General features: G+C 49.4%; 1 protein-coding gene across 1 annotated transcript in view; it reads right to left on the bottom strand.

The window, feature by feature from the left end:
* Nucleotides 1-1,757: 1,757 nt before the first annotated feature.
* Nucleotides 1,758-19,021, bottom strand: part of LOC118224319 (mitogen-activated protein kinase kinase kinase 11) — a 34,796-nt gene continuing 17,532 nt past the window's right edge. The window contains exons 3-10 of the mRNA XM_035411738.1: nt 17,341-17,489; nt 16,288-16,463; nt 15,441-15,681; nt 13,693-13,815; nt 11,804-11,975; nt 11,449-11,555; nt 10,196-10,720; nt 1,758-9,100 (exon numbers count right to left, since the gene is read on the bottom strand). Coding sequence (XP_035267629.1) covers nt 8,493-9,100; nt 10,196-10,720; nt 11,449-11,555; nt 11,804-11,975; nt 13,693-13,815; nt 15,441-15,681; nt 16,288-16,463; nt 17,341-17,489 — 2,101 coding nt within the window. The 3' untranslated portion in view covers nt 1,758-8,492. The remainder of the gene's footprint in view (nt 9,101-10,195; nt 10,721-11,448; nt 11,556-11,803; nt 11,976-13,692; nt 13,816-15,440; nt 15,682-16,287; nt 16,464-17,340; nt 17,490-19,021) is intronic.

The raw sequence follows: 19,021 nt of genomic DNA, 5'->3' as shown, positions 1-19,021 counted from the left end.
TTTAAGGAGGAAATTCACACTTGAGAGCCACTAAGTGTTTTATGTGCTTTTGGGATTAATTCTGTAAGAGTGCACTCACCTCAGATCCGTACCTGCAATGCTTGTGAAGGTACAGGTGAGAGGCTTGGGGTCCAAAATAAAACTGTCCAGTGTCCACATCAACACCCGCTCTTCTCCCAGACTGCAAGGAGAATTAGAAAGGAGTGCAGTTTGCAGTTATTTCTTACACACGCTATCTGAGAAAGGTCAGAGACACTACATTTAATCGTATAACAGTTTGCAGGTATTTGAAAAAAAAAGGCTTTTTTATATCACAGGGAGCAGCAGACACATTTATCCACGTTATTAATTTATTTATAAATTTGACAGATGCACTCACCCACAGAAGGCCAATACATCCAGGCAAATGAAACACCTGTTACAGCAACAACAACAACGACTAGAGGCTAGAAGGCACCTCAAGAGGCTTCTAGCACCTGTTAATAAAACAAAAACAAAAAATGCACTCCAAAAAAATTTGAAATTTTATCTGAAATTAACCTTGACCAGTCGCCGTTTCAGACTGCAGTTTCCTGATGACTCAGGGTAGCTACATTTCCGCATGTCATCAAATTCTATTGATGGCCAAAAAGGGATTTGAAGGCAGTTCCATTAATTTCCAATGAGACCACAGAACGGGGCCCAGAGGATATCTGTTCAGCTCCTAAGGGATATCTTTTAAGCTGATATTTTCATAATTGTATAATATTACACTAAATTTTACTGCAGCACACCTCACAGAACAGCTGCTCAGTGTATTAACCCTTTTAGGTGTGAGGTCACAAATACGTGATTAGAATGTTAACTTAACTGAACATTCTAATGCTGATGTAACAATCACGACTGGTAACTGAAAGCAGTGGAGTTCTAGAACACTGGGAAAAAAAACACTCTTCAAAGGGTTAAAGTGTGGAGCCCGTGTTGGGGCCCGTGTTGGTGCCCATGCCTACACTCATTCTCGATGATGTCACTGATTTTATCGTAGCTTTACTTACCCCCAGCTCTAGTGGTAATTTTTCTAACCGTTTTTAATAAACCTTCTGTCATTTTGGCTAAAAGTACCTGCTAAATGGCTAAACTTTAAATGGAAATTGCACTCAAGACTTTGGGGACATTGGGGAACACGCTCCTCTTATGCAATTTATATTTGACATTTTGGCTACACTTTAGATGAGGGTGCAGTAACTGATGCTTAATAAAACATTATTAACTTGAAATATTGCCTTCCTTGATTATTAAACATACTCATCTGAGCACAGCATCCTGCAACCTTAGGCAAAATATTCTCTAACTTCGGCTGACTTAAGAAGTTAATAAAACGACACAACATATCTACTAGAGTGTACTGATGATATTTACTTGTATACAATATATACATGCATGCAGTATATACACTCAGTATATATATGCAATACTCAGGACATGTTATGTTGTGAGATCACAGAAAAGAAATGTGGAAGACACAATTTCAGGGTTGTGTTAAATTTTATTTGGTCTTTTCTCTTTTTTTATGTTCCACAGGTTAAACCTCATAAAAGTATTTAAAACAAAAGTTACACACATATCAAACATGTATGCACACACACACTCACTCTCGCGCTCTCTCTCTCTTTAACACACACACACACAAGCACACACAAACAAACACAGACAAATGTAGATTAGGCCCAGCCCAGTGCGAGATTTCACTAACACAGAAGAAGACAACGACCGTAAAGGCATTCCTCAAAACCCGGCAATCAACATTTTATTTATACAGGTAAGAAACAAAAATCTGGAAGCTATTATCCGGGCTTTGAGAAAATGCGACATAAATCTTTATATAGCCTATGTTTAAATATAAAATATATTCAACAGAGGAATGTTTCACAAACAAAAAGAAAGCAAGTATTCCACCAAGATAGAGTCAAGGCAATGCACATGGTGACCATTCTGAGGCAAAGTGATGGACAGAAAAGAACTAACCAATCAGACTCTTGTCTTCCATTCACGTGAGAAGAAAACTTGCCAATCAGTAAGCACTTTGTTCAAAATCGGTGTGCTTATCTCACTTTTCACCAAATGTTGTCTTATAGGCATATATCTGCTTGATTGATCCAAACTTAATTTGACATAATTGGAGTCTCTGATTGGTCTGTTATTCTCCAGTAGCATGCCTGTATTGGAAGACTTTAAAAACAGAATGACAGCAGCATAGACTCTGTGGAAGTTGAGGAAGATATCAGTTGGATTTCCAAATTTGGTTGTGAGATGACATTGTGTTTGCAATGTTTCTTCGAACATTTTACTACAAACAAGTTTGGCCAAAGTCACAGAAATAGGTTCCAGACACATCACATAAAAAACTTAATAGCCCTGATGATTATATGACTATTTCTTATGGAGGATATATGATGACATGTAGTACATCTCCTCCATAAGAAATCATGGAGAATATAAATGTCACACATTTTAAAAATGTTCCGAATGAAAGTACTGAAATCACCGATCCGTTTAATGCTGCCACCATTCCTGATAAAATGAACGTGAATGACCAGCCATAATTACAATTCTTTGTAAAAACTGGACAAAAGAACGTGAAGGGAAGGATTACCCAAATGTTTTGGAAAAAATGGTCACTGAACCAAAAAAAAAAAAAAAAACTGTGACTGGGAGCACCCACTCCTCTATCTTGGTAGATCACATGTCTCATAAGCATATATTTCTGTATGAATGCCTGTGAGGAACGAGCGTCCATTTTGATTTCATGCATAAAATGTCCCCCTAAAATGACCGGATCTGAGACACTTCATCATTTCTGTTACACAGAAGCACCAAAGGGGAGCGGGAACGATCGGCCGATAAACCAAATACACGTTTCCGTTGGAGCCGTGAAATCAGGCCCACAAGGTTTTTGTCCCCTACAGGCATCCATAGTAAAGTCTTTAAAACTCCAGTGAAGACCTAATAAAGAAAGCAGAGTTGCTGGAATTAGGGAAGCAATCGAGCGTTCTCACAGGGACCAGAGCTCTCGTTGAATCATCCAGTGTAAAAAGGCCACTTTAAAAAATAAAAATAAACTTTTTTAAATAACAGTATTTGCTTTCTAAAATTATTTTCTTCGCAAAACCGAATGTCCAGTGAAATGCCAACTGACGCACGCGATGGTCATTACGAATACTTCTCGTTTTTTGTTGTTAAGTTACACAGCGGTAGAGAGACGGCCTCTCGTTACACTGCAGCATTACGAAGGGAACTGGAAAGGCCCCAGGTTTCGCAGCACTGTTTCAGGAAGTAGCATAGCGGTTAATGTAATGTTTTATTTATGAATGAGACCGAGCGACCATAATTCAAGTAGCTGTGCCTGGTCAGACACTGAAGACCTGCAGATAACCCTCACCTCCCCCCTCCTCTCCCCAATGTACTTTTAGTCTTGCCGTTGTTTCATCTGAATACTCTCTATGTTTCCATCAGAATTTCACAGTGGATTTACCGTGGAGCGCAAAACACTGAACAGTGGTATCGTGTGATTTGAGCAGCACACAGTTCCTGGCCAACTAATGACCAATTCGCAAGCGAGAACGCGATCTGTGAAAACTTCAACTCGTTCCATTCGCCTTAGTGTGTACTTTAGAACAGTCATTTCCACAACTGTATAAGTGGAATCTCAGCTTTATAAATGCAACAAAACTTTTCCGATTTTAATGCACACAACACTAGTGTCCACTTGGCACGTCACACGCAGTTTGGACGTTGATATTTCAAAAGCAAAAAACAAACTCATGGGTACGGAAACATAGGCGTGAGTATGAAAGCAACACAGGGGCTGAATATTGTCCTCTGAAGAAATACAAATAGGCCGTGAAGGGGAAATTAGGCCCTGATACCGCGCTGTGGGAAATCTCTGCTCTACTAACACAGGGATTTCCCAATTCCGGTCCGGGGGAGCTGCAGGATCTGCTGGATTTCCTCCTCAGTCTGCACTTCAGTAAAAAAAAAATTAAATCCACTTAATTACACAGTTAGCTCACGTCCCCTAGTTTCTGGGGTCTGAACTGGTTTCTGGGGTCTAACCCGGTTTCTGATTTTAAGGTGAAACGGAAAACCAGGAGCAGACCCAGCAGCCCCTCTTGGAGCAGGACTGATGACACCGGTGTTAACGGCACACCTCCCCCCCAACATGAACACAGAGAGCCAGAGTAGAAGCGTTGTCATGGAGATGGATTTAGATTCTGGCGAAGGCATCGCTGCATATTTGTTTCACCTTGTTGTGCGAGCAGCCGACAAAGGTAAGAGGACGAAAAACAGCTGGACTTACGCATCTGGTGCGATTGAACTGTCTCCAGGCCCACCGTGACAAGGCCAGCCAAACACTTTTCCTGAGTTTAAATTTCAAGAAACAAAACGCTAATTCAATTTTTCCAAATTAAAAAAAAAATAATTTAAGCTCCAGTGTGTTAAGACTATATTTTAATTTTTTAAAGAAAACAATGAGTGAGCACCGTTGTCAAGTGAACATCATGAAATATATTAAAAGTAAAAAGCAAGTGCTTCAACAGATTGTTGAGGCTATTTTGATTAGCTTTTCTCATTGTATTTTTTCCCACAAAAGTAAGGAACAGTGTAGAGCAAATCTATAGTTATTTAAGACCAGAAGAAAGGAATGTTCCATGACCACCAGTGTAAGCCATCAAACTGGCTAATTAGTAAAAATTCTCTGGCCATACAGGTGACTAAGGACTGAAACTGCATGAGATCAGTTTGAAATGCAGGCAACATTAACTATGGGCTCCTCTGCACAGGCCTAGGATTTGGGCATAATTAGTTAACCCTTTAAAGCGTGAGATCACAATGTTATTAGAATGCTCTCAGCTGAACATTCTAATACTAATGATGTAACAATCACTACTGGAAATGGCCACTATTTCAAGAAAGCAATGGAGTTCTAGAACACCGACTTGGAATTATTAAAAAAATAAATAATAATTCCATAAAACCTACTCTTAAAAGGGTTAATACAGTTAAGCACAGTAAGAAGCACAGCTAATTAACCGCTTTAATGGCTAACGTGCTAGTCCGCAGCCGAAGACACGCCCCTTTAGCACACTTTATAAACTGGATGACGGTCTCTGTAAGCCCGGCTCCTCAGCCCCACAGTTGGGTTCCAGCTGTCCAGCCAATGGGGGACGGCCGGCGACAGGCTACGCTGATCTGCGGTGACGGCAGGAGCAGCGCCTGAGAGAGCCACGCGTCCACGCCGCCTATCGCCCGCTCGTTATTCGCGCCCTGTCGCCACGCCGACCGCCCGCCGCTGAGTGCGCTCAGACGGACCCGGAATCTGGAATTCCCGTCTAAAGCGGAACTTCAGACGCATTTCACAGCGCCGCCTAAAGCGACGTGGAGAAAACTTAAAACGCAGGACAGGTGGCAAATAAACCGCCTCTGTGTGTGTGTGTGTGTGTGTGTGTGTGTGCGCGTGTGTGTTTGGGGGGCTTCTAAGAGACTGCACTGTCCACTGCAAATGAGGTAGGTACTGTTCCAGATCTCAGAGTTGTAAATGGGCGATTCGTGAGTTACAGTAATGTGCATTTGCTGCCAATTCTTTTTTTTTTTTTTTTAAAAGGTTCAGGGGTTCCTAGCATTGCAGCCACCTGGAGGAACTTTGCCCTGCACAGTTTAACGTGTTCGGCCGTAAGAGCTCCTGAACCTTTTTTTCCACGAAGAGAAAACAGGTAAGTGCAGACTGACTACCTGCGCTCTTCTGAAACAAATCCGGCGTTTTTTCATAAAAACCTGCGTTGGACCGGATTATACGGGCCTGTTCTAACAGCGGGGCTCAAGCTGCGATGTCAACCTGACCCTTTTCTTCCTGATCCTTCAAAGAGAGAACGGGAGGGGCTGGTGTCCTCTGAGGGGAAACTCCACGGGCACATATCTTTGGCACCGGAAAAAGAAAAGCGATATCGAATTGCACTGCACCTTCGGAGTGATTGTCGATGCCCTTTTCCCTTTTGATCTAACGCTGCCCCCCAGACATTGGTGACGGCTGCGTCAGACGCGGAAGTATTGATGCTATATTCATACGGGCATAATGTGAGAGGATGTCTCGCTGTCACAGACACGACTGGGTTTGCTGGGGAGAGAGAGGACTGCACGTTGCGATTTACATCATATCCTTAAAGTGTTATCCATACGGACACAGGTAAGCTTTACCTTTGGGCTGCCTTTACTGACGGGATGCTGAGATCACAGAGACAACTATGGAAATAATAATAATAATAATAATAATAATGATAATAATAATAATAATAATAATAATAATAACCATAGAATTATTATTATCATCATACTGAAAACTGCAATAACACTAACTATGAAATTATAGAAATAATTATGCAAAATTAAGAAGTACATATTTTCCCTGTAAATATGACTGTGGCCCAAGAGGAAGTCAATGTTTGGGAGCACCAGGTTTTAATGGCGATGCACGGCAAGACTGAGATGGAAAAATGAAAATTAAGAGCTCAAATAATCACATGACAAAAAGGGTGAGATCACGTCTGCAATGAGAGGAAACGGAAAAGGAATGGCAAGGCACTGGCACTGTCGGAGAATCATGTGTGATGGCAGACTACAATACCCAGACTCCCTCACAGCTCTGTTTGGACAGTCAACTACCCCTCGTGTAGTCCGTCAATATCCTACAGCAAGGACCAGCTAAATTCTAAGTTTAAGAACTTTTCAAGGGAGTTCAAATATTTGTCCCCTCCATGCTGTTTCTTCCAAATAAATCCCATTTCAAAACAGCATTTAATTTGACTTTAATCGCGCTCCTAGGCCAAGGTTCTGTCCATGACATTATGCTGTTTATTACTGGAGTCAAGACACTCAGTGTATGTGTTGCCCAAGTGATCAAGCCAAGAATCCTGTCAATCAGACTTATCAAGGTCATCTACTTCAGCCTGTGCTTCTCAAATCCAGCAGAGGCACCAGCCCTGGGTTCAATTTAAACGAGCACGTTCCCGTGTTTGCTCTTTTCTTTCGACAGATTGTGAAACGGAGTCAAGCTGAAATGACGCTGGCACGTCAGGTGACAACAGCGCAGCCGCACGCAATCGTCGCGCTAACAACCCCGGGCGCTCTCTCTCTCTCTCGAAGGGTGTGACGTTACAAACAGTGCGATGTGAACAGGAGCGACCGTTCCCCTGTACCCATAGAAACGGGCTCCCTGGTTAGAAACGGGGCAGCGCAGGTGGCCGTATGTCCAGAGCAGGCAGTTGGCGTTCAGAAGCTCCGGAGCCCTGGATGATCGACGGCCGTCTCTCTCAGCCGGTGATTTAGACCGGTTATATCCACCGAGGCAGCCTCGGGGCCCCATAACAACTGCACCGAAATAACGAAGGCCCACTAGCACCCAAAAGGACAGGAAGTGACTGTCTCTCTGGCAAGGACAGAAAGGTCGTTCGAGGACCAGGCCCAGAGCCTAATTTACACTTCCTCGCAGCACACTTTCGTCAAGCGTCGTTCGACAAAACCAACGAATTATCAACTGGCAAAAAAAAAAAAAAAAAAAAAAAAAAGTGTCACAAGACGCTGTTTCTCAACATCGCGCGCCGCGGAAATTTTGTCACGTCGCAGACCCCGTCACGCTTCACCGGGCAGAGCGATCGGGCCGCTTACGAAACGTCAGCAAACGGTCAGCAGCTCGGCGGAGATAACCGAACCCTCCCCCCGCCGGCGTCCGCCGAAAGTATCGATGCCACGCCTTCGTTTTTGTCGAGCGACGCTTGTCAAAAAGCGTTTTCTGCGGCGAAGTGCGCATCGGTCTCAAGGGATCCCGCGGCACTGCTTCAGAAACCCGCGCAGCTTTCAAACGCCTCGTGTCGCCTCCGTCTGCATTCGTTTTTACAAGGAGAAAAGCTGGGAATTCTGGGAAATGGATTAAAAACAACGCGCCTCGGGTGCTGAGCGCCTCCAGTGTTACTGATTTACAGGAAGGGATCAGAGACAGCGATCTGCGAGCAGACGTATCCACCTTCGTTACGACAGGCGTGAAAAGCCGACTGATTAGAGGAAAGGGGGGGAGGGGGGGATCTGCCCTGCAGGTGTGTGTCTACAGATCTGTACTGAGGAGGAGGGGGGAGCTGGGGGGGATAGGGGTCCCCCTCTTGATCTTTGGAATAAATTCATGCGCAAACTTGGGAACTTTTCCACTCCTCCCTGTCTCGTGTTAGAGCCCCTCTAAAAGGCGGCCATGTTGGATTTGGGGTTTCGGGGCGGAGACCCCGCTCTCCGTACGGACACAGTGCTTCCTGAAAGGGAGTTATCAGGGTGACGGGATAGAGGCGGGACAAGGACGGGAGCAGGTTTCGGCTCCTCTGTCGCCCCCGTCTGCCCCTCCGCCGGGGCCCCTGTTAACGCACCTCCCTCCCCGGGACGGCCCCCCCGGGACGGGCCCCCGCGGCGCGGGCGTCTCAGAACCTGTCGTTGGTGAGCTGCGTCGGGGACTTCCAGGGGCTGAGCCCCGTGGCCAACGCCCGGCCCGGGACCCGCCTCTCTTTGGCGTCTAGCGGCGGGCTGCCCCCCCGCCAGCCCAGGTCGATGAGGGGGGGCTCCGCCAGGGACTTGGGCGCCACCCTGAGGGCGGACAGGGAGGGGCTGACGTTGGTGGAGCAGGGGGCGGAGCGGGAGGCGCGGAACGGGGCGGAGAAGGGGTCGAAGGGGGAGGGGACGTCCAGGGCCCCGAAGGGGTCCGCTCTCTGGGCGAAGGGGTCGCAGTCCGGGGTGGGGAAGAGGTCGCAGTTCGTGAAGGGGTTGGTCGGGGAGGGCTGGTGTCCCAGGTGGTGACACGGGGGACCCCCCCCCGCCCGGGCCGCGGCGCGCCCCGCCCCGCCGGCAGAGATGAAGCTCCAGGGGTCGATTCGGGGGCGCACGGAGGGCGGGCGGGGCCGGGGGATCACGTTCACCTCCAGCCGGCGCGTCTTTGGGCTCCAGAGGCGGGGGTCGGGGAAGAGGGCGAGCGGGGGCTGGGCTGAGCTGTCCCGCTCCGTGAGGTCCTGGGTGAAAAAGGGGAGGTCCAGAACTAGAGGGGAAGAGGCGAGAGAGGCGGGGATTAAACAGCACTGTCAGGCGACACAGACTCCAGGATAAAGTCCAACAGGAGGAGGACAACAGCCATTTTTAACAGAGACGCTCATGGGAGTTGAAGTTCAGAAATTAAGGTTGTGGTATACACGTTCAATGGCCCTGTACTTCATCTCCCATCAATCTCTGTCATGTTTCAAGGGCCTCGTTTCTTTCAGACTCGGCACAAATTGAATTCGAAGTTCGAGCGCACGCTCAAATACGTATTCCTGCAGTCACATGAAGACCGTGGCCTTCTTCAAAGTACTGGTACGGGTCTTTCAGCATTAAGCTACGTGAGAAACCATTAAGCCGGCTCGGAAATCACCAAGCACACAATTTATACACAGAACCGTGGGTAAGCTGGGTTAAAGATGAGGTCCCTGTGGCCTACTGACCACAGGATCTGCAGATTAACACCGCAGATCACACTTGTAGCTAATGATGTTCAATCTTATCGACGGTGGAAATTGATAAACGCCTGGAGCAGGCCAGGGCCTGGTGCTCTAGGTCTTTAAGACTGACTCTCAAATAAGACAGATTCATCACTGTGACACGTGATTTGGGTCTCGGGCAGGTGATGAGGGAGCTTTACAGCGGACAGCCAATGAGGCGGAGTCTGGCAGGCCGCCTGACCGCAGGCGGTCTCACGATTGGCCGAGAGGGAATCGGCAGGACGTGATGAATAAATATGTCAAACCAGTCAATTGGAAATCGATAAATGTCCTCAAAAACCAATTTCTCTCCCCAGCACAACCGGAGGAGCTGCAAACAGCAATCTGGCACCAGAAACAGCCAATAAGGACAGAGTCCAGAGTGTGTGTGTTGTCTGATTTTTGTCCTTACTGCCTGGCTGCCAGCGCTCTGCAAACTGTGTGTGTACACTGTGAGTTCTATTCCAGAAAAAGGCTGGCATTCAAGCAGTACTGGACACAGCCCACTGCCCTGGGCAGTGCTCTCAGATCAATCCTCATTAGTCATAATGCAATATTATGAGTGTTTATGACAGCGCGCAGTTTAATTTTAAATATATAATAATAATAGTCTTTCTCACCCAGCTGAGAGGACAGGTGACCGTGACTGGACCGCCTCCTCCGGTCGGGACTGGGCCCCCAGGGGTCACACGGCGGCTCCCCATTGGTCTGGGGGGCCCGCTCGCCCGGGCTGAGCCGGGGGGGTCCGTGAGAGTGGCGGGGTTGGGGTGGCGGAGGGGTGAGGGGCACGGGCTTGATTTCGGGGGGCTGCAGGGTCACATCGACGAGCGGTCGGGGGGAGTGGTCCGAGTGGGAGAAGATGATGAGGTCGTTCACCACGGGGGGGTCCGGGGCGGGGCCTTCGTCCGTCTCCGGGACGACGGGGTGGGAGCGGGGCGGGACTTTGGGCGGGGCCTCCAGGCAGCGGCCCAATGCGACGGAGGCCAGCAGGGAGCCCCCGTCCAACAGGGCCCGGTGAGTGACCCTCACGGCCCCGCCCACGGACCCCCTCTCAGGCCTGGGGGAGTCAGCCGGGGACCCCCCCTCCTCACTCCCAGAATCCCCCTGAGGTAGAACGGTCCTGGGAAGCTCCCTCATGGAGAAGCCTGAGGGGGGGGGGGGGGCACAGAGAGGGAATGAGAGGGAGAGAGAAGGAAAGAGAGAGTGAGAGAGAGCGATAGAGAGAGATGGAAAAAGAGAGTGAGAGCGACAGAGGGGGGGAGACAGACGGAAAGAGAGACAGAGAGGGAGAGTGATAGGGAGATATGTGAGAGAGACAGAGAGAGCGGAGAGACAGAGAGTGAATGAGCAGGGAGGAGAGAGAGTGAAGTGGGAGAGGGAACGAAATAGAGAGAGGGGGGAAAGTGATAGAGGGAGAGAGAGACAGAGAGGGAGAGAGTGATAGAGATAGAGGGGGCAGAGAGAGGGGGAGAGAAAATGAGGAAGAAAAACAGAAAGAGGAAGAGAAACAGAAGAAATGAGGAGGTAGAGAAAGAGATACAGAAATCCACAGTCAAACAACCGCAATGCTTAATGCTTTCTATGGTGCTTTGAATTGCATTTTAGAAACCAATATTCATTCTCCTTGGTTAAAATATGCATTTTACACAGGCGTTCAACATCTCATTTAAATATTAGTCTGTTCACTGGTCAATAGACCTGCCAATGTTGTGGAAACCGCATGTGTGTGTGTGTGTGTGTGTGTGTGTGTGTGTGTGCATGAGTGTGCGTGTACGTGTGTGAATGTACTTGCGTGTACGTGTGTATGTGTGTGCCTGAGCGAGTGTGTGTGTGGTGCGGGCGGGGGGGGGGGGGGGGGGGGTTGGTACCGTACCGTTTTGAGTAGACTGTGGTGAGGGGGGTCTGTACTCCTCAAACTCTGATGGAAAATTCCCATTCTCACTGCTGTCCATTTCCAGAAGCTTGGCTCTCATAGAGAGACTAAAATAAACACACACACACACACACACACAGGCACACACACACACGCACGCACACATGCACACAAACACACAAACACACACATAATCCACAGAGAGGAACACATGACAAAAATCAGGCATAAATACACAGTGTCTGTATAAACACTCTACATGAGGTTCACCACAAGTACTTTTCTTTTTTTTTTTTTTTAACTGCTTGTTTTTCAAAATGGCTGACAGAGTTTTGGGGAGGCAATGAGACAGTACCTGCTCTCCAGGGGACTGAGGCGCAGAACTTTGGGGCTCTTGGGGCTCTTGGGGCTCTGCGGGGCCCAGTGGGGGGTGAGGCGTCGCTCTCCGTTGGCCTGTTTCCCGGGCAGGGGCTCCAGGGGCCAGATGGGGCTCAGACCAAACGACCTGCTGTTCTGACTGGGACTCACTGGACAGGGAGGCAGAGGCACGCCCGTAAGGACACACAGGAACACACACAGGAACACACGCATGCACACACACACACACGTGCGCACACACACACACATAAACACAGACACACACAAACACACACCCACACACAGACACACACACACACACACACACACACACAGAACCACGACGGTGCTATCGGACAGGAGAGCGTGCGCTGAAACAGCCACCACAACATCTCCCCCCGGCTCAGTAAAATAAAGAACTGAAAGTTATCCCATTCCCTGTGAGCAGAGGGGCTAACTTCTGAGAGGCCCGCGTCCCTGTGTCTGGATTATCTCCAATCTCTTTAAGCACACACAGCGCCTCTGTGAATCTTCTCAGGTAAACCGCGGAAATGTCAAACGAGGTAAAGAGTTTCCTAACAGACCCAAAAAGGAGGGGGCGGCTGGTATTTCCAGAGCCATTTCTATCCCTGACGGATACACAGACAGTCACCCCCCCCCCCCCCCACCACCACACCCCCACCTCCTGCTGAAGCTCCTTACTGACACCTCCCTGTCGGCAAGGATGCAAGCCTTTAGGCCCAAATGTTCCACATCCACTGATATCCCACACATTTCACACCGTGAAACAGGAAATATGCTCACAAGCATAATTAAAGCAAGTTTGACGTGAGTCACTTTCGCAGGACTCTGGTACTCCGGCATGCTGTTCACGCTCCGTCTGCTAACACACCTGCTGCCACTGGACAAGCGGATTTAGCATTTGTGAGAATCTTAAGACATAAATCAGAGGATGGAAAGTACCAAGGAGCGTACATTCAGGACTGAGATGGTATTTAACACAGCTTCGAAACAGCCGTTGATGATGTCACTTTAGGTGTCTCCTCGCTTCTATATGACCCATACAGCTAAAGGTCCCAGGTTCGATTACCAGGGAAGGACACTGCCATTGTACCCTAGAGCGAGAGGTACTTAACCTTAATATCCAGCTGCATAAATGGATGCAATGTAAATGCTATGCAAAAGTTGGGCAAGTCGCTCTGGATCAGAGTGTCTGCTAAATGCCTGTAATGTATGCAAATGTGAGGACAGAATGTCCTGACCAGCGCGTGCTGACAGACTGCTCTGCCCAGCCCTGCGTGTGGTCTGTGATGGTGGTCTTTGAGTCTGCAGACCCCATGCGGAACCCGAGTCTTTGTAAAGTACCACGAATGACACCATGAGCTCCAGTAAATTACTGTTCCTGCAGCATTTCATCCAGATACTTTTTTTTTTGCACCTATGGTGTAGGTGTTCCAGCTGAAAGACAGATTAAAAGTGTAACTGGGTACAAAATGAATAAAACATATGAATCAAGGGACACTGCCTGCATGGTAAAAAATCTGTGATTTTTTTTTTTGTGTGTATTTTATTTTATTTTTTTACTGCTTTAAAGCTTAAGGCAGAGCTCCCCCATCTGGTGTGAAATGGAAACTGCAGAGAGATATTGAAAGGCTTGTCAGGGGAGGAGAGTGAGGACATGAAAACACTCTCTTCACTCTCACAGGGTGAGAGTGTGTCTGCGCGTGTGTGTGTGCGTGCGTGCGAGCGCGTGTGTGTGTGCGTGTGTGCATGTGGGAGCGCCAGCTTGCGTGCGTGTGCGTGTGCGTTCCGTCCGTGCGTGGACGCGGGCGAGCGAGAAAGACAGGAAGGGGGATGGCAGCGGCGCAGGAAGAGGCGATGACTCACGCTGGATGGCCCGGAATCGAGGTCCGAAGGAAGGGGAGGAGCCAGAGCCAGAGCCCAGGTCCGGAGAGTTCTTCCTCTTCTCCAGGCCCGGGGATGCCTGCACCGTGATCTTATGGATGAAGTCTGAGGAGAGACACACACACACACACGTCACCGCACCTCAAACCCAAACACACACACGCCACCGCACCTCAAACCCCAAACACACACACACATCACAAACAACCAGGGAGCACAGCCCAGCCAATCACAAACAACCGGGGAGCACAACCCAACCAATCACAAACAGCCGGGGAGCACAGTCCAGCCAATCACACGAGCAGCAGCAAACACACAGCTGCCACAAGGCGGGAACTCAGCAAAGAGAGAAAGATGAAAGGACAGCACAAGCCCGAGGAGAAGGCAAAATAAGAGAGGGATGGGAGAAAGGAGAGGAAGGAAGGGTATTTCCTAATGTATTACAGCCCTTTTCCAAAATTTTAACAGAAAATAAGCTTGATTTGTGTTCTTTGTTAGCTTCTTTATGAATAATAGAACTACTCCATAATAACGTTATAATAATAATACCATTAACTCTGTGTGTTACTGCGACGTCCAACTAAAATCCATAATTTCGGTTAATTTTTAAAACACCCGCTGACTATCGCCATAAAACCTAATGCGCCTTTTAAGAGCTGAGGCGGAAATATTAATTTATTCCAGGAAACTGCCTCAGGAACCTTGCTTGGGTTCAGCATTTTTAATTATAGTGCCAACAGCCTAAATATATTAGCAATCATGTTCATAGGGACAAGTGGATTACATCAGGTCTCTTCAGAGGGGTGTGAGGGTTCTCACAGGAGAACGGTGCTTGGGGGGGGGGGGTGGAAGGGGGGCATTAAACAGGCTACAGTAGGCCTTCCCCATAAGACCTGAGATGAATTAGAACGACAGAAAGCGAGGAGCTTGCTGGCTCCAGCTCAGCGCATGTGGAGGCAGGCACAGGGGCGGCCAGCTATTCTGGGCCTGGATCTGGTTGCCACGGAAGCAGGAGACCGGCGGACGGGAAGCCGGAGGGCGTGGCCGGCGGGATCTCCCTCTCATTAACCCCCCCCTGAAGCTCTCCACCCTGCAGCTGGAGAACGAGAGGACTGAGCACGGCCAAGCCCAAGCCACACAGACACAGGAGCACACGCGCACATATACACACGCACACACACACATGCACGCACATATACAAACAGACACAGGAGCACGCGTGCACATATACACACAGACACAGACACAGGAGCATGCGCACACGCATACACACACACACATACACAGGAGCACGTGCGCATGCATACACACACACACACATGCACGCGCATACACACACACACACATATATATATATATATACACACACACACATACGTATATATGTGTGTGTGTGTGTGTGTGAGTGAGTAGGTACTCGTGTATTTTGTTTCTTGAGAGTTTTTACATTTGCTTGCAGATTCAAGTCTGTACCGGGGTTGGGGGGTCATTTCCATTTAAATGCAGTCAACTCTGGAGATGAACTGAATTTCAATGAATCGTTTTACAATCCTCATAGAACATTTAGGGTATCTTTAAATTCATGAGCTGAATCTCAATGCGCTCCCCTGAGCCTGATGACGGAGCCCAGGCCTGGTTTCGTACGCTCGCCTGAGTCGTGTGCTCGACCGACTCAGCAGACCCCGGTGCCGTCGCGCATGTGAAACAGCGCCCCCTGGTGGGGCCCTTACCCTGGGGCATGCTGATCTTCTCCCCATTCTTGCCCTTGAGCTTGTGCTTCTTGAAGGTGCCCTTGCGCTTCTTGACGTTGGGCTTGTCCTGGTTCATGTGCAGGATGAGCAGGCTGAGCTCGCGCTCAAACACGTCCTGCTCCCACTGGGCCAGCTGCTGCTCCCGCTGCCGCAGGAACTCCTCGTGGGACTTCTGCTCCAGAGCAGCCCGCTTCAGCTCCTCCTCCCGCGAGCGCAGCTCCTGGACCGGAGGAGGGGGGAGCGCAGGGTCAGGCGCAGGTTCACACACACACACATCACAGGGTGACGCACAGGGTCAGGCGCAGGTTCACACACACACACATCACAGGGTGACGCACAGGGTCAGGTGCAGGGTCACACACACACACACATCACAGGGTGACACACAGGGTCAGGCGCAGGGTCACACACACACACACACACACATCACAGGGTGACACACAGGGTCAGGCACAGGGTCACGCGCACATGCAGGGGGTTCCATATACTGTACCACATGCACACGCACACACACACACACACACACACACACACACACGTACACACTCACACATCACAGAGTCACACACACCACATACTCGCACACACACATCCCTGGGTCACGTGCACGTGCAGGGGGATTGCATGTACTGTACCGCACGCACACGTGCACACACAAATGCGCATACACACACACACGCACACACACACACACATACATATCACAGGATCACCCGCATGCACAGGGGGTTCCATATACTGTACCAAATGCACACTCACACACACACACACGTACGCAGGCACGCACACACCCACACCCATGCACACACACACACAAACCCCTCACCTTCTCCTTGGCCCGGATCTCGTCGAACATGTCCTGGATCTCCAGTTTCCAGTCCTCCTGCAGGGAGTGGAAGGAGTCCTGGGGCATCTCCTCCATCACCTGCTGCTCCAGAGCCGTGAGCTGAGCCAAGATGGAGGCGAAGCTGGGCCTGCGGTGGGGGTCCTGATCCCAGCACTCTGCAGGGACAAGAACGGCATCAGTCTAACCTACACAAGCCTGTCTGTCTGTCCTAAAACCGCACACACAATGTACCACACACAAGCCTGTCTGTCCTAAAACCGCACACACAGTGTACCACACACAGCCACTGCTGTCCTAATACCGCACACACAATGTACCACACACAGCCACTGCTGTCCTAAAACTGCACACACAGTGTACCACACACTGCCACTGCTGTCCTAATACAGCACACACAATGTACCACACACTGCCACTGCTGTCCTAATACCGCACACACAATGTACCACACACTGCCACTGCTGTCCTAATACCGCACACACAATGTACCACACACAGCCACTGCTGTCCTAATACCGCACACACAATGTACCACACACAGCCACTGCTGTCCTAATACCGCACACACAATGTACCACACACAGCCACTGCTGTCCTAATACCACACACACAATGTACCACACACAGCCACTGCTGTCCTAAAACCGCACACACAATGTACCACACACAGCCACTGCTGTCCTAATACCGCACACACAATGTACCACACACAGCCACTGCTGTCCTAATACCATAGAGCTTACATTACCTGAGTAAATCTACCATAGATACCCACTAATTCCCCAATACCACACAGCACACATTATCAGAGTAAATCTACCATAGATATAGATTTTGTTTCAAGTTCATAGATAGTCACAGGAAATGGTAAGAACATACAGAGAGGCAGGAAGATACTTCATCCTAAGAGGCAGAGTAAGATTCTAGTTGGCCATGGCGCAGGAGACCAGCCGCCTCGGGGGAGGTGGGGTTGGGGGGTCAGTACAGGGGAGGCCTGCATTGCTCCACAGCGCCCCCTGCTGTCTGACTCACCGGACATGAGCTGGGCGAAGGGCTCGGGGCAGGTGGACGGGATGGGCAGGGTCAGCTTGTTGACGGCCACCCCGTACGCCACGGCCAGCCCGTCGATCCCTCTGTACGGCGCCTCGCCCGTCAGCAGTTCCCATAGCAACACGCCGTAACTGTGTAAGGGGTAGCACACACACACGCGCGCGCGCACACACACACACACACACAAACAAAAGAAAACATCTGTAACTCATGTGCTATAGTGAACACATATATGGACAAAAAAAAGGAGTCACAGGAGGGCACAAACACATGCATGTGCACGCACACAAACACACAAACACACACACACACGCGCACACACGCACGCATGCATGCACACACACACACAAATGTACACAGAAGTACACAAGCACACACACATGCACATAAACACACACACACACACACACACACAAACACACACGCATGCACGCATGCACACACACACAAATGTACACACACAAGTACACAAGCACACACACATGCACATAAACACACACATTTAAAAACACAGGGAAGTAGCACATGCATAAAATGCACACATGCACACACTGAAGGATGCATGAGAGAACCCCAGCACAGCACCGGCTGTGCACTGCACTGTACTGCACTGTGTGTACGTTACTGTGTGTACAGTCTCTGCAGAGCGGATGCACTCTGCGCTCTATTTTTATTTCACTGCAGTCGGCTGCACGGCTGCATAAGCACTGCGAACAGCCTCAAACCCCAGCCGCGAGCGAACAGGCAAACGCGCGCGCACACACACACACACACACACACACACCTCAGGGGCGGTGTGTGCGCACACACACACACACACACACACACACACACACCTCAGGGGCGGCGTGCGCGCGCTACACAGCGACACACACGCCGCGCCCAGGCACCGCGGCTTCACGCTTCGCCGAATGGCGGCTCGGAGGTCTGGCGCAGGCAGTTCCACCTCAGCGAGCCACAGCAAAGCCGGCGGAGCCACAGCCTCAATTAAGGAAAGCCACAAGTGGGGCTTGCAGCTCAGAGAGTTTATTTAGGAACTTTAATTATGGGATGTGCTTCGTGACTCGGCAACGGGGCAGTTCGTTTCTGGTGACCTTGAAACAAGGCGTCTGTCACAGCTCAGAGAACTCCACTCCAGCATTATGACCGGACCCCACAGAGCACACACAACCCTGACTGGAGGAACTGTAAGATTTAAATGGGGTTAAAGGAGAGGACACCTACAGCTGCTCTCTCAAAATATTAGTGTCCCCTCCCCCCGACCCCCCGACCCCGCTCCCTCTGTCCTGGACTGTATTTAACCCCATTCTGTGCTGGGTCACCCACATCCACACAAGGGCACTGAAATGATCTACTTCCAACAAAGCTGACGACACAGCCAAGACTCGAACCTGCAACCACGCGGGGGCGGTCTGTGCTGATGAGGGGGTCTGCTGACCGGGTCGCGGGGTTCGAATAGAAAAGAAATATAAAAGAAATTTTTTTTTCTTTTCTCTTCTCCCCCCCCACCATGTTTGTAGTCCACCCTCTCACCATGCTTTCTGACAGGGTATTTTCTGTATTTTTTGGCAGGTCAACCTTGCAGACATCATGAGACTCATGCAGAAAACATGCAGAGGTGAAATGGCAATGAAAGAGAAGTAATAATTTAGGCCTATCATTA

The sequence above is a fragment of the Anguilla anguilla genome, chromosome 3 (genome assembly GCF_013347855.1).
Source record: "Anguilla anguilla isolate fAngAng1 chromosome 3, fAngAng1.pri, whole genome shotgun sequence".
NCBI lineage: Eukaryota > Metazoa > Chordata > Actinopteri > Anguilliformes > Anguillidae > Anguilla > Anguilla anguilla.
This window is presented reverse-complemented; position numbering and strand designations above follow the sequence as displayed.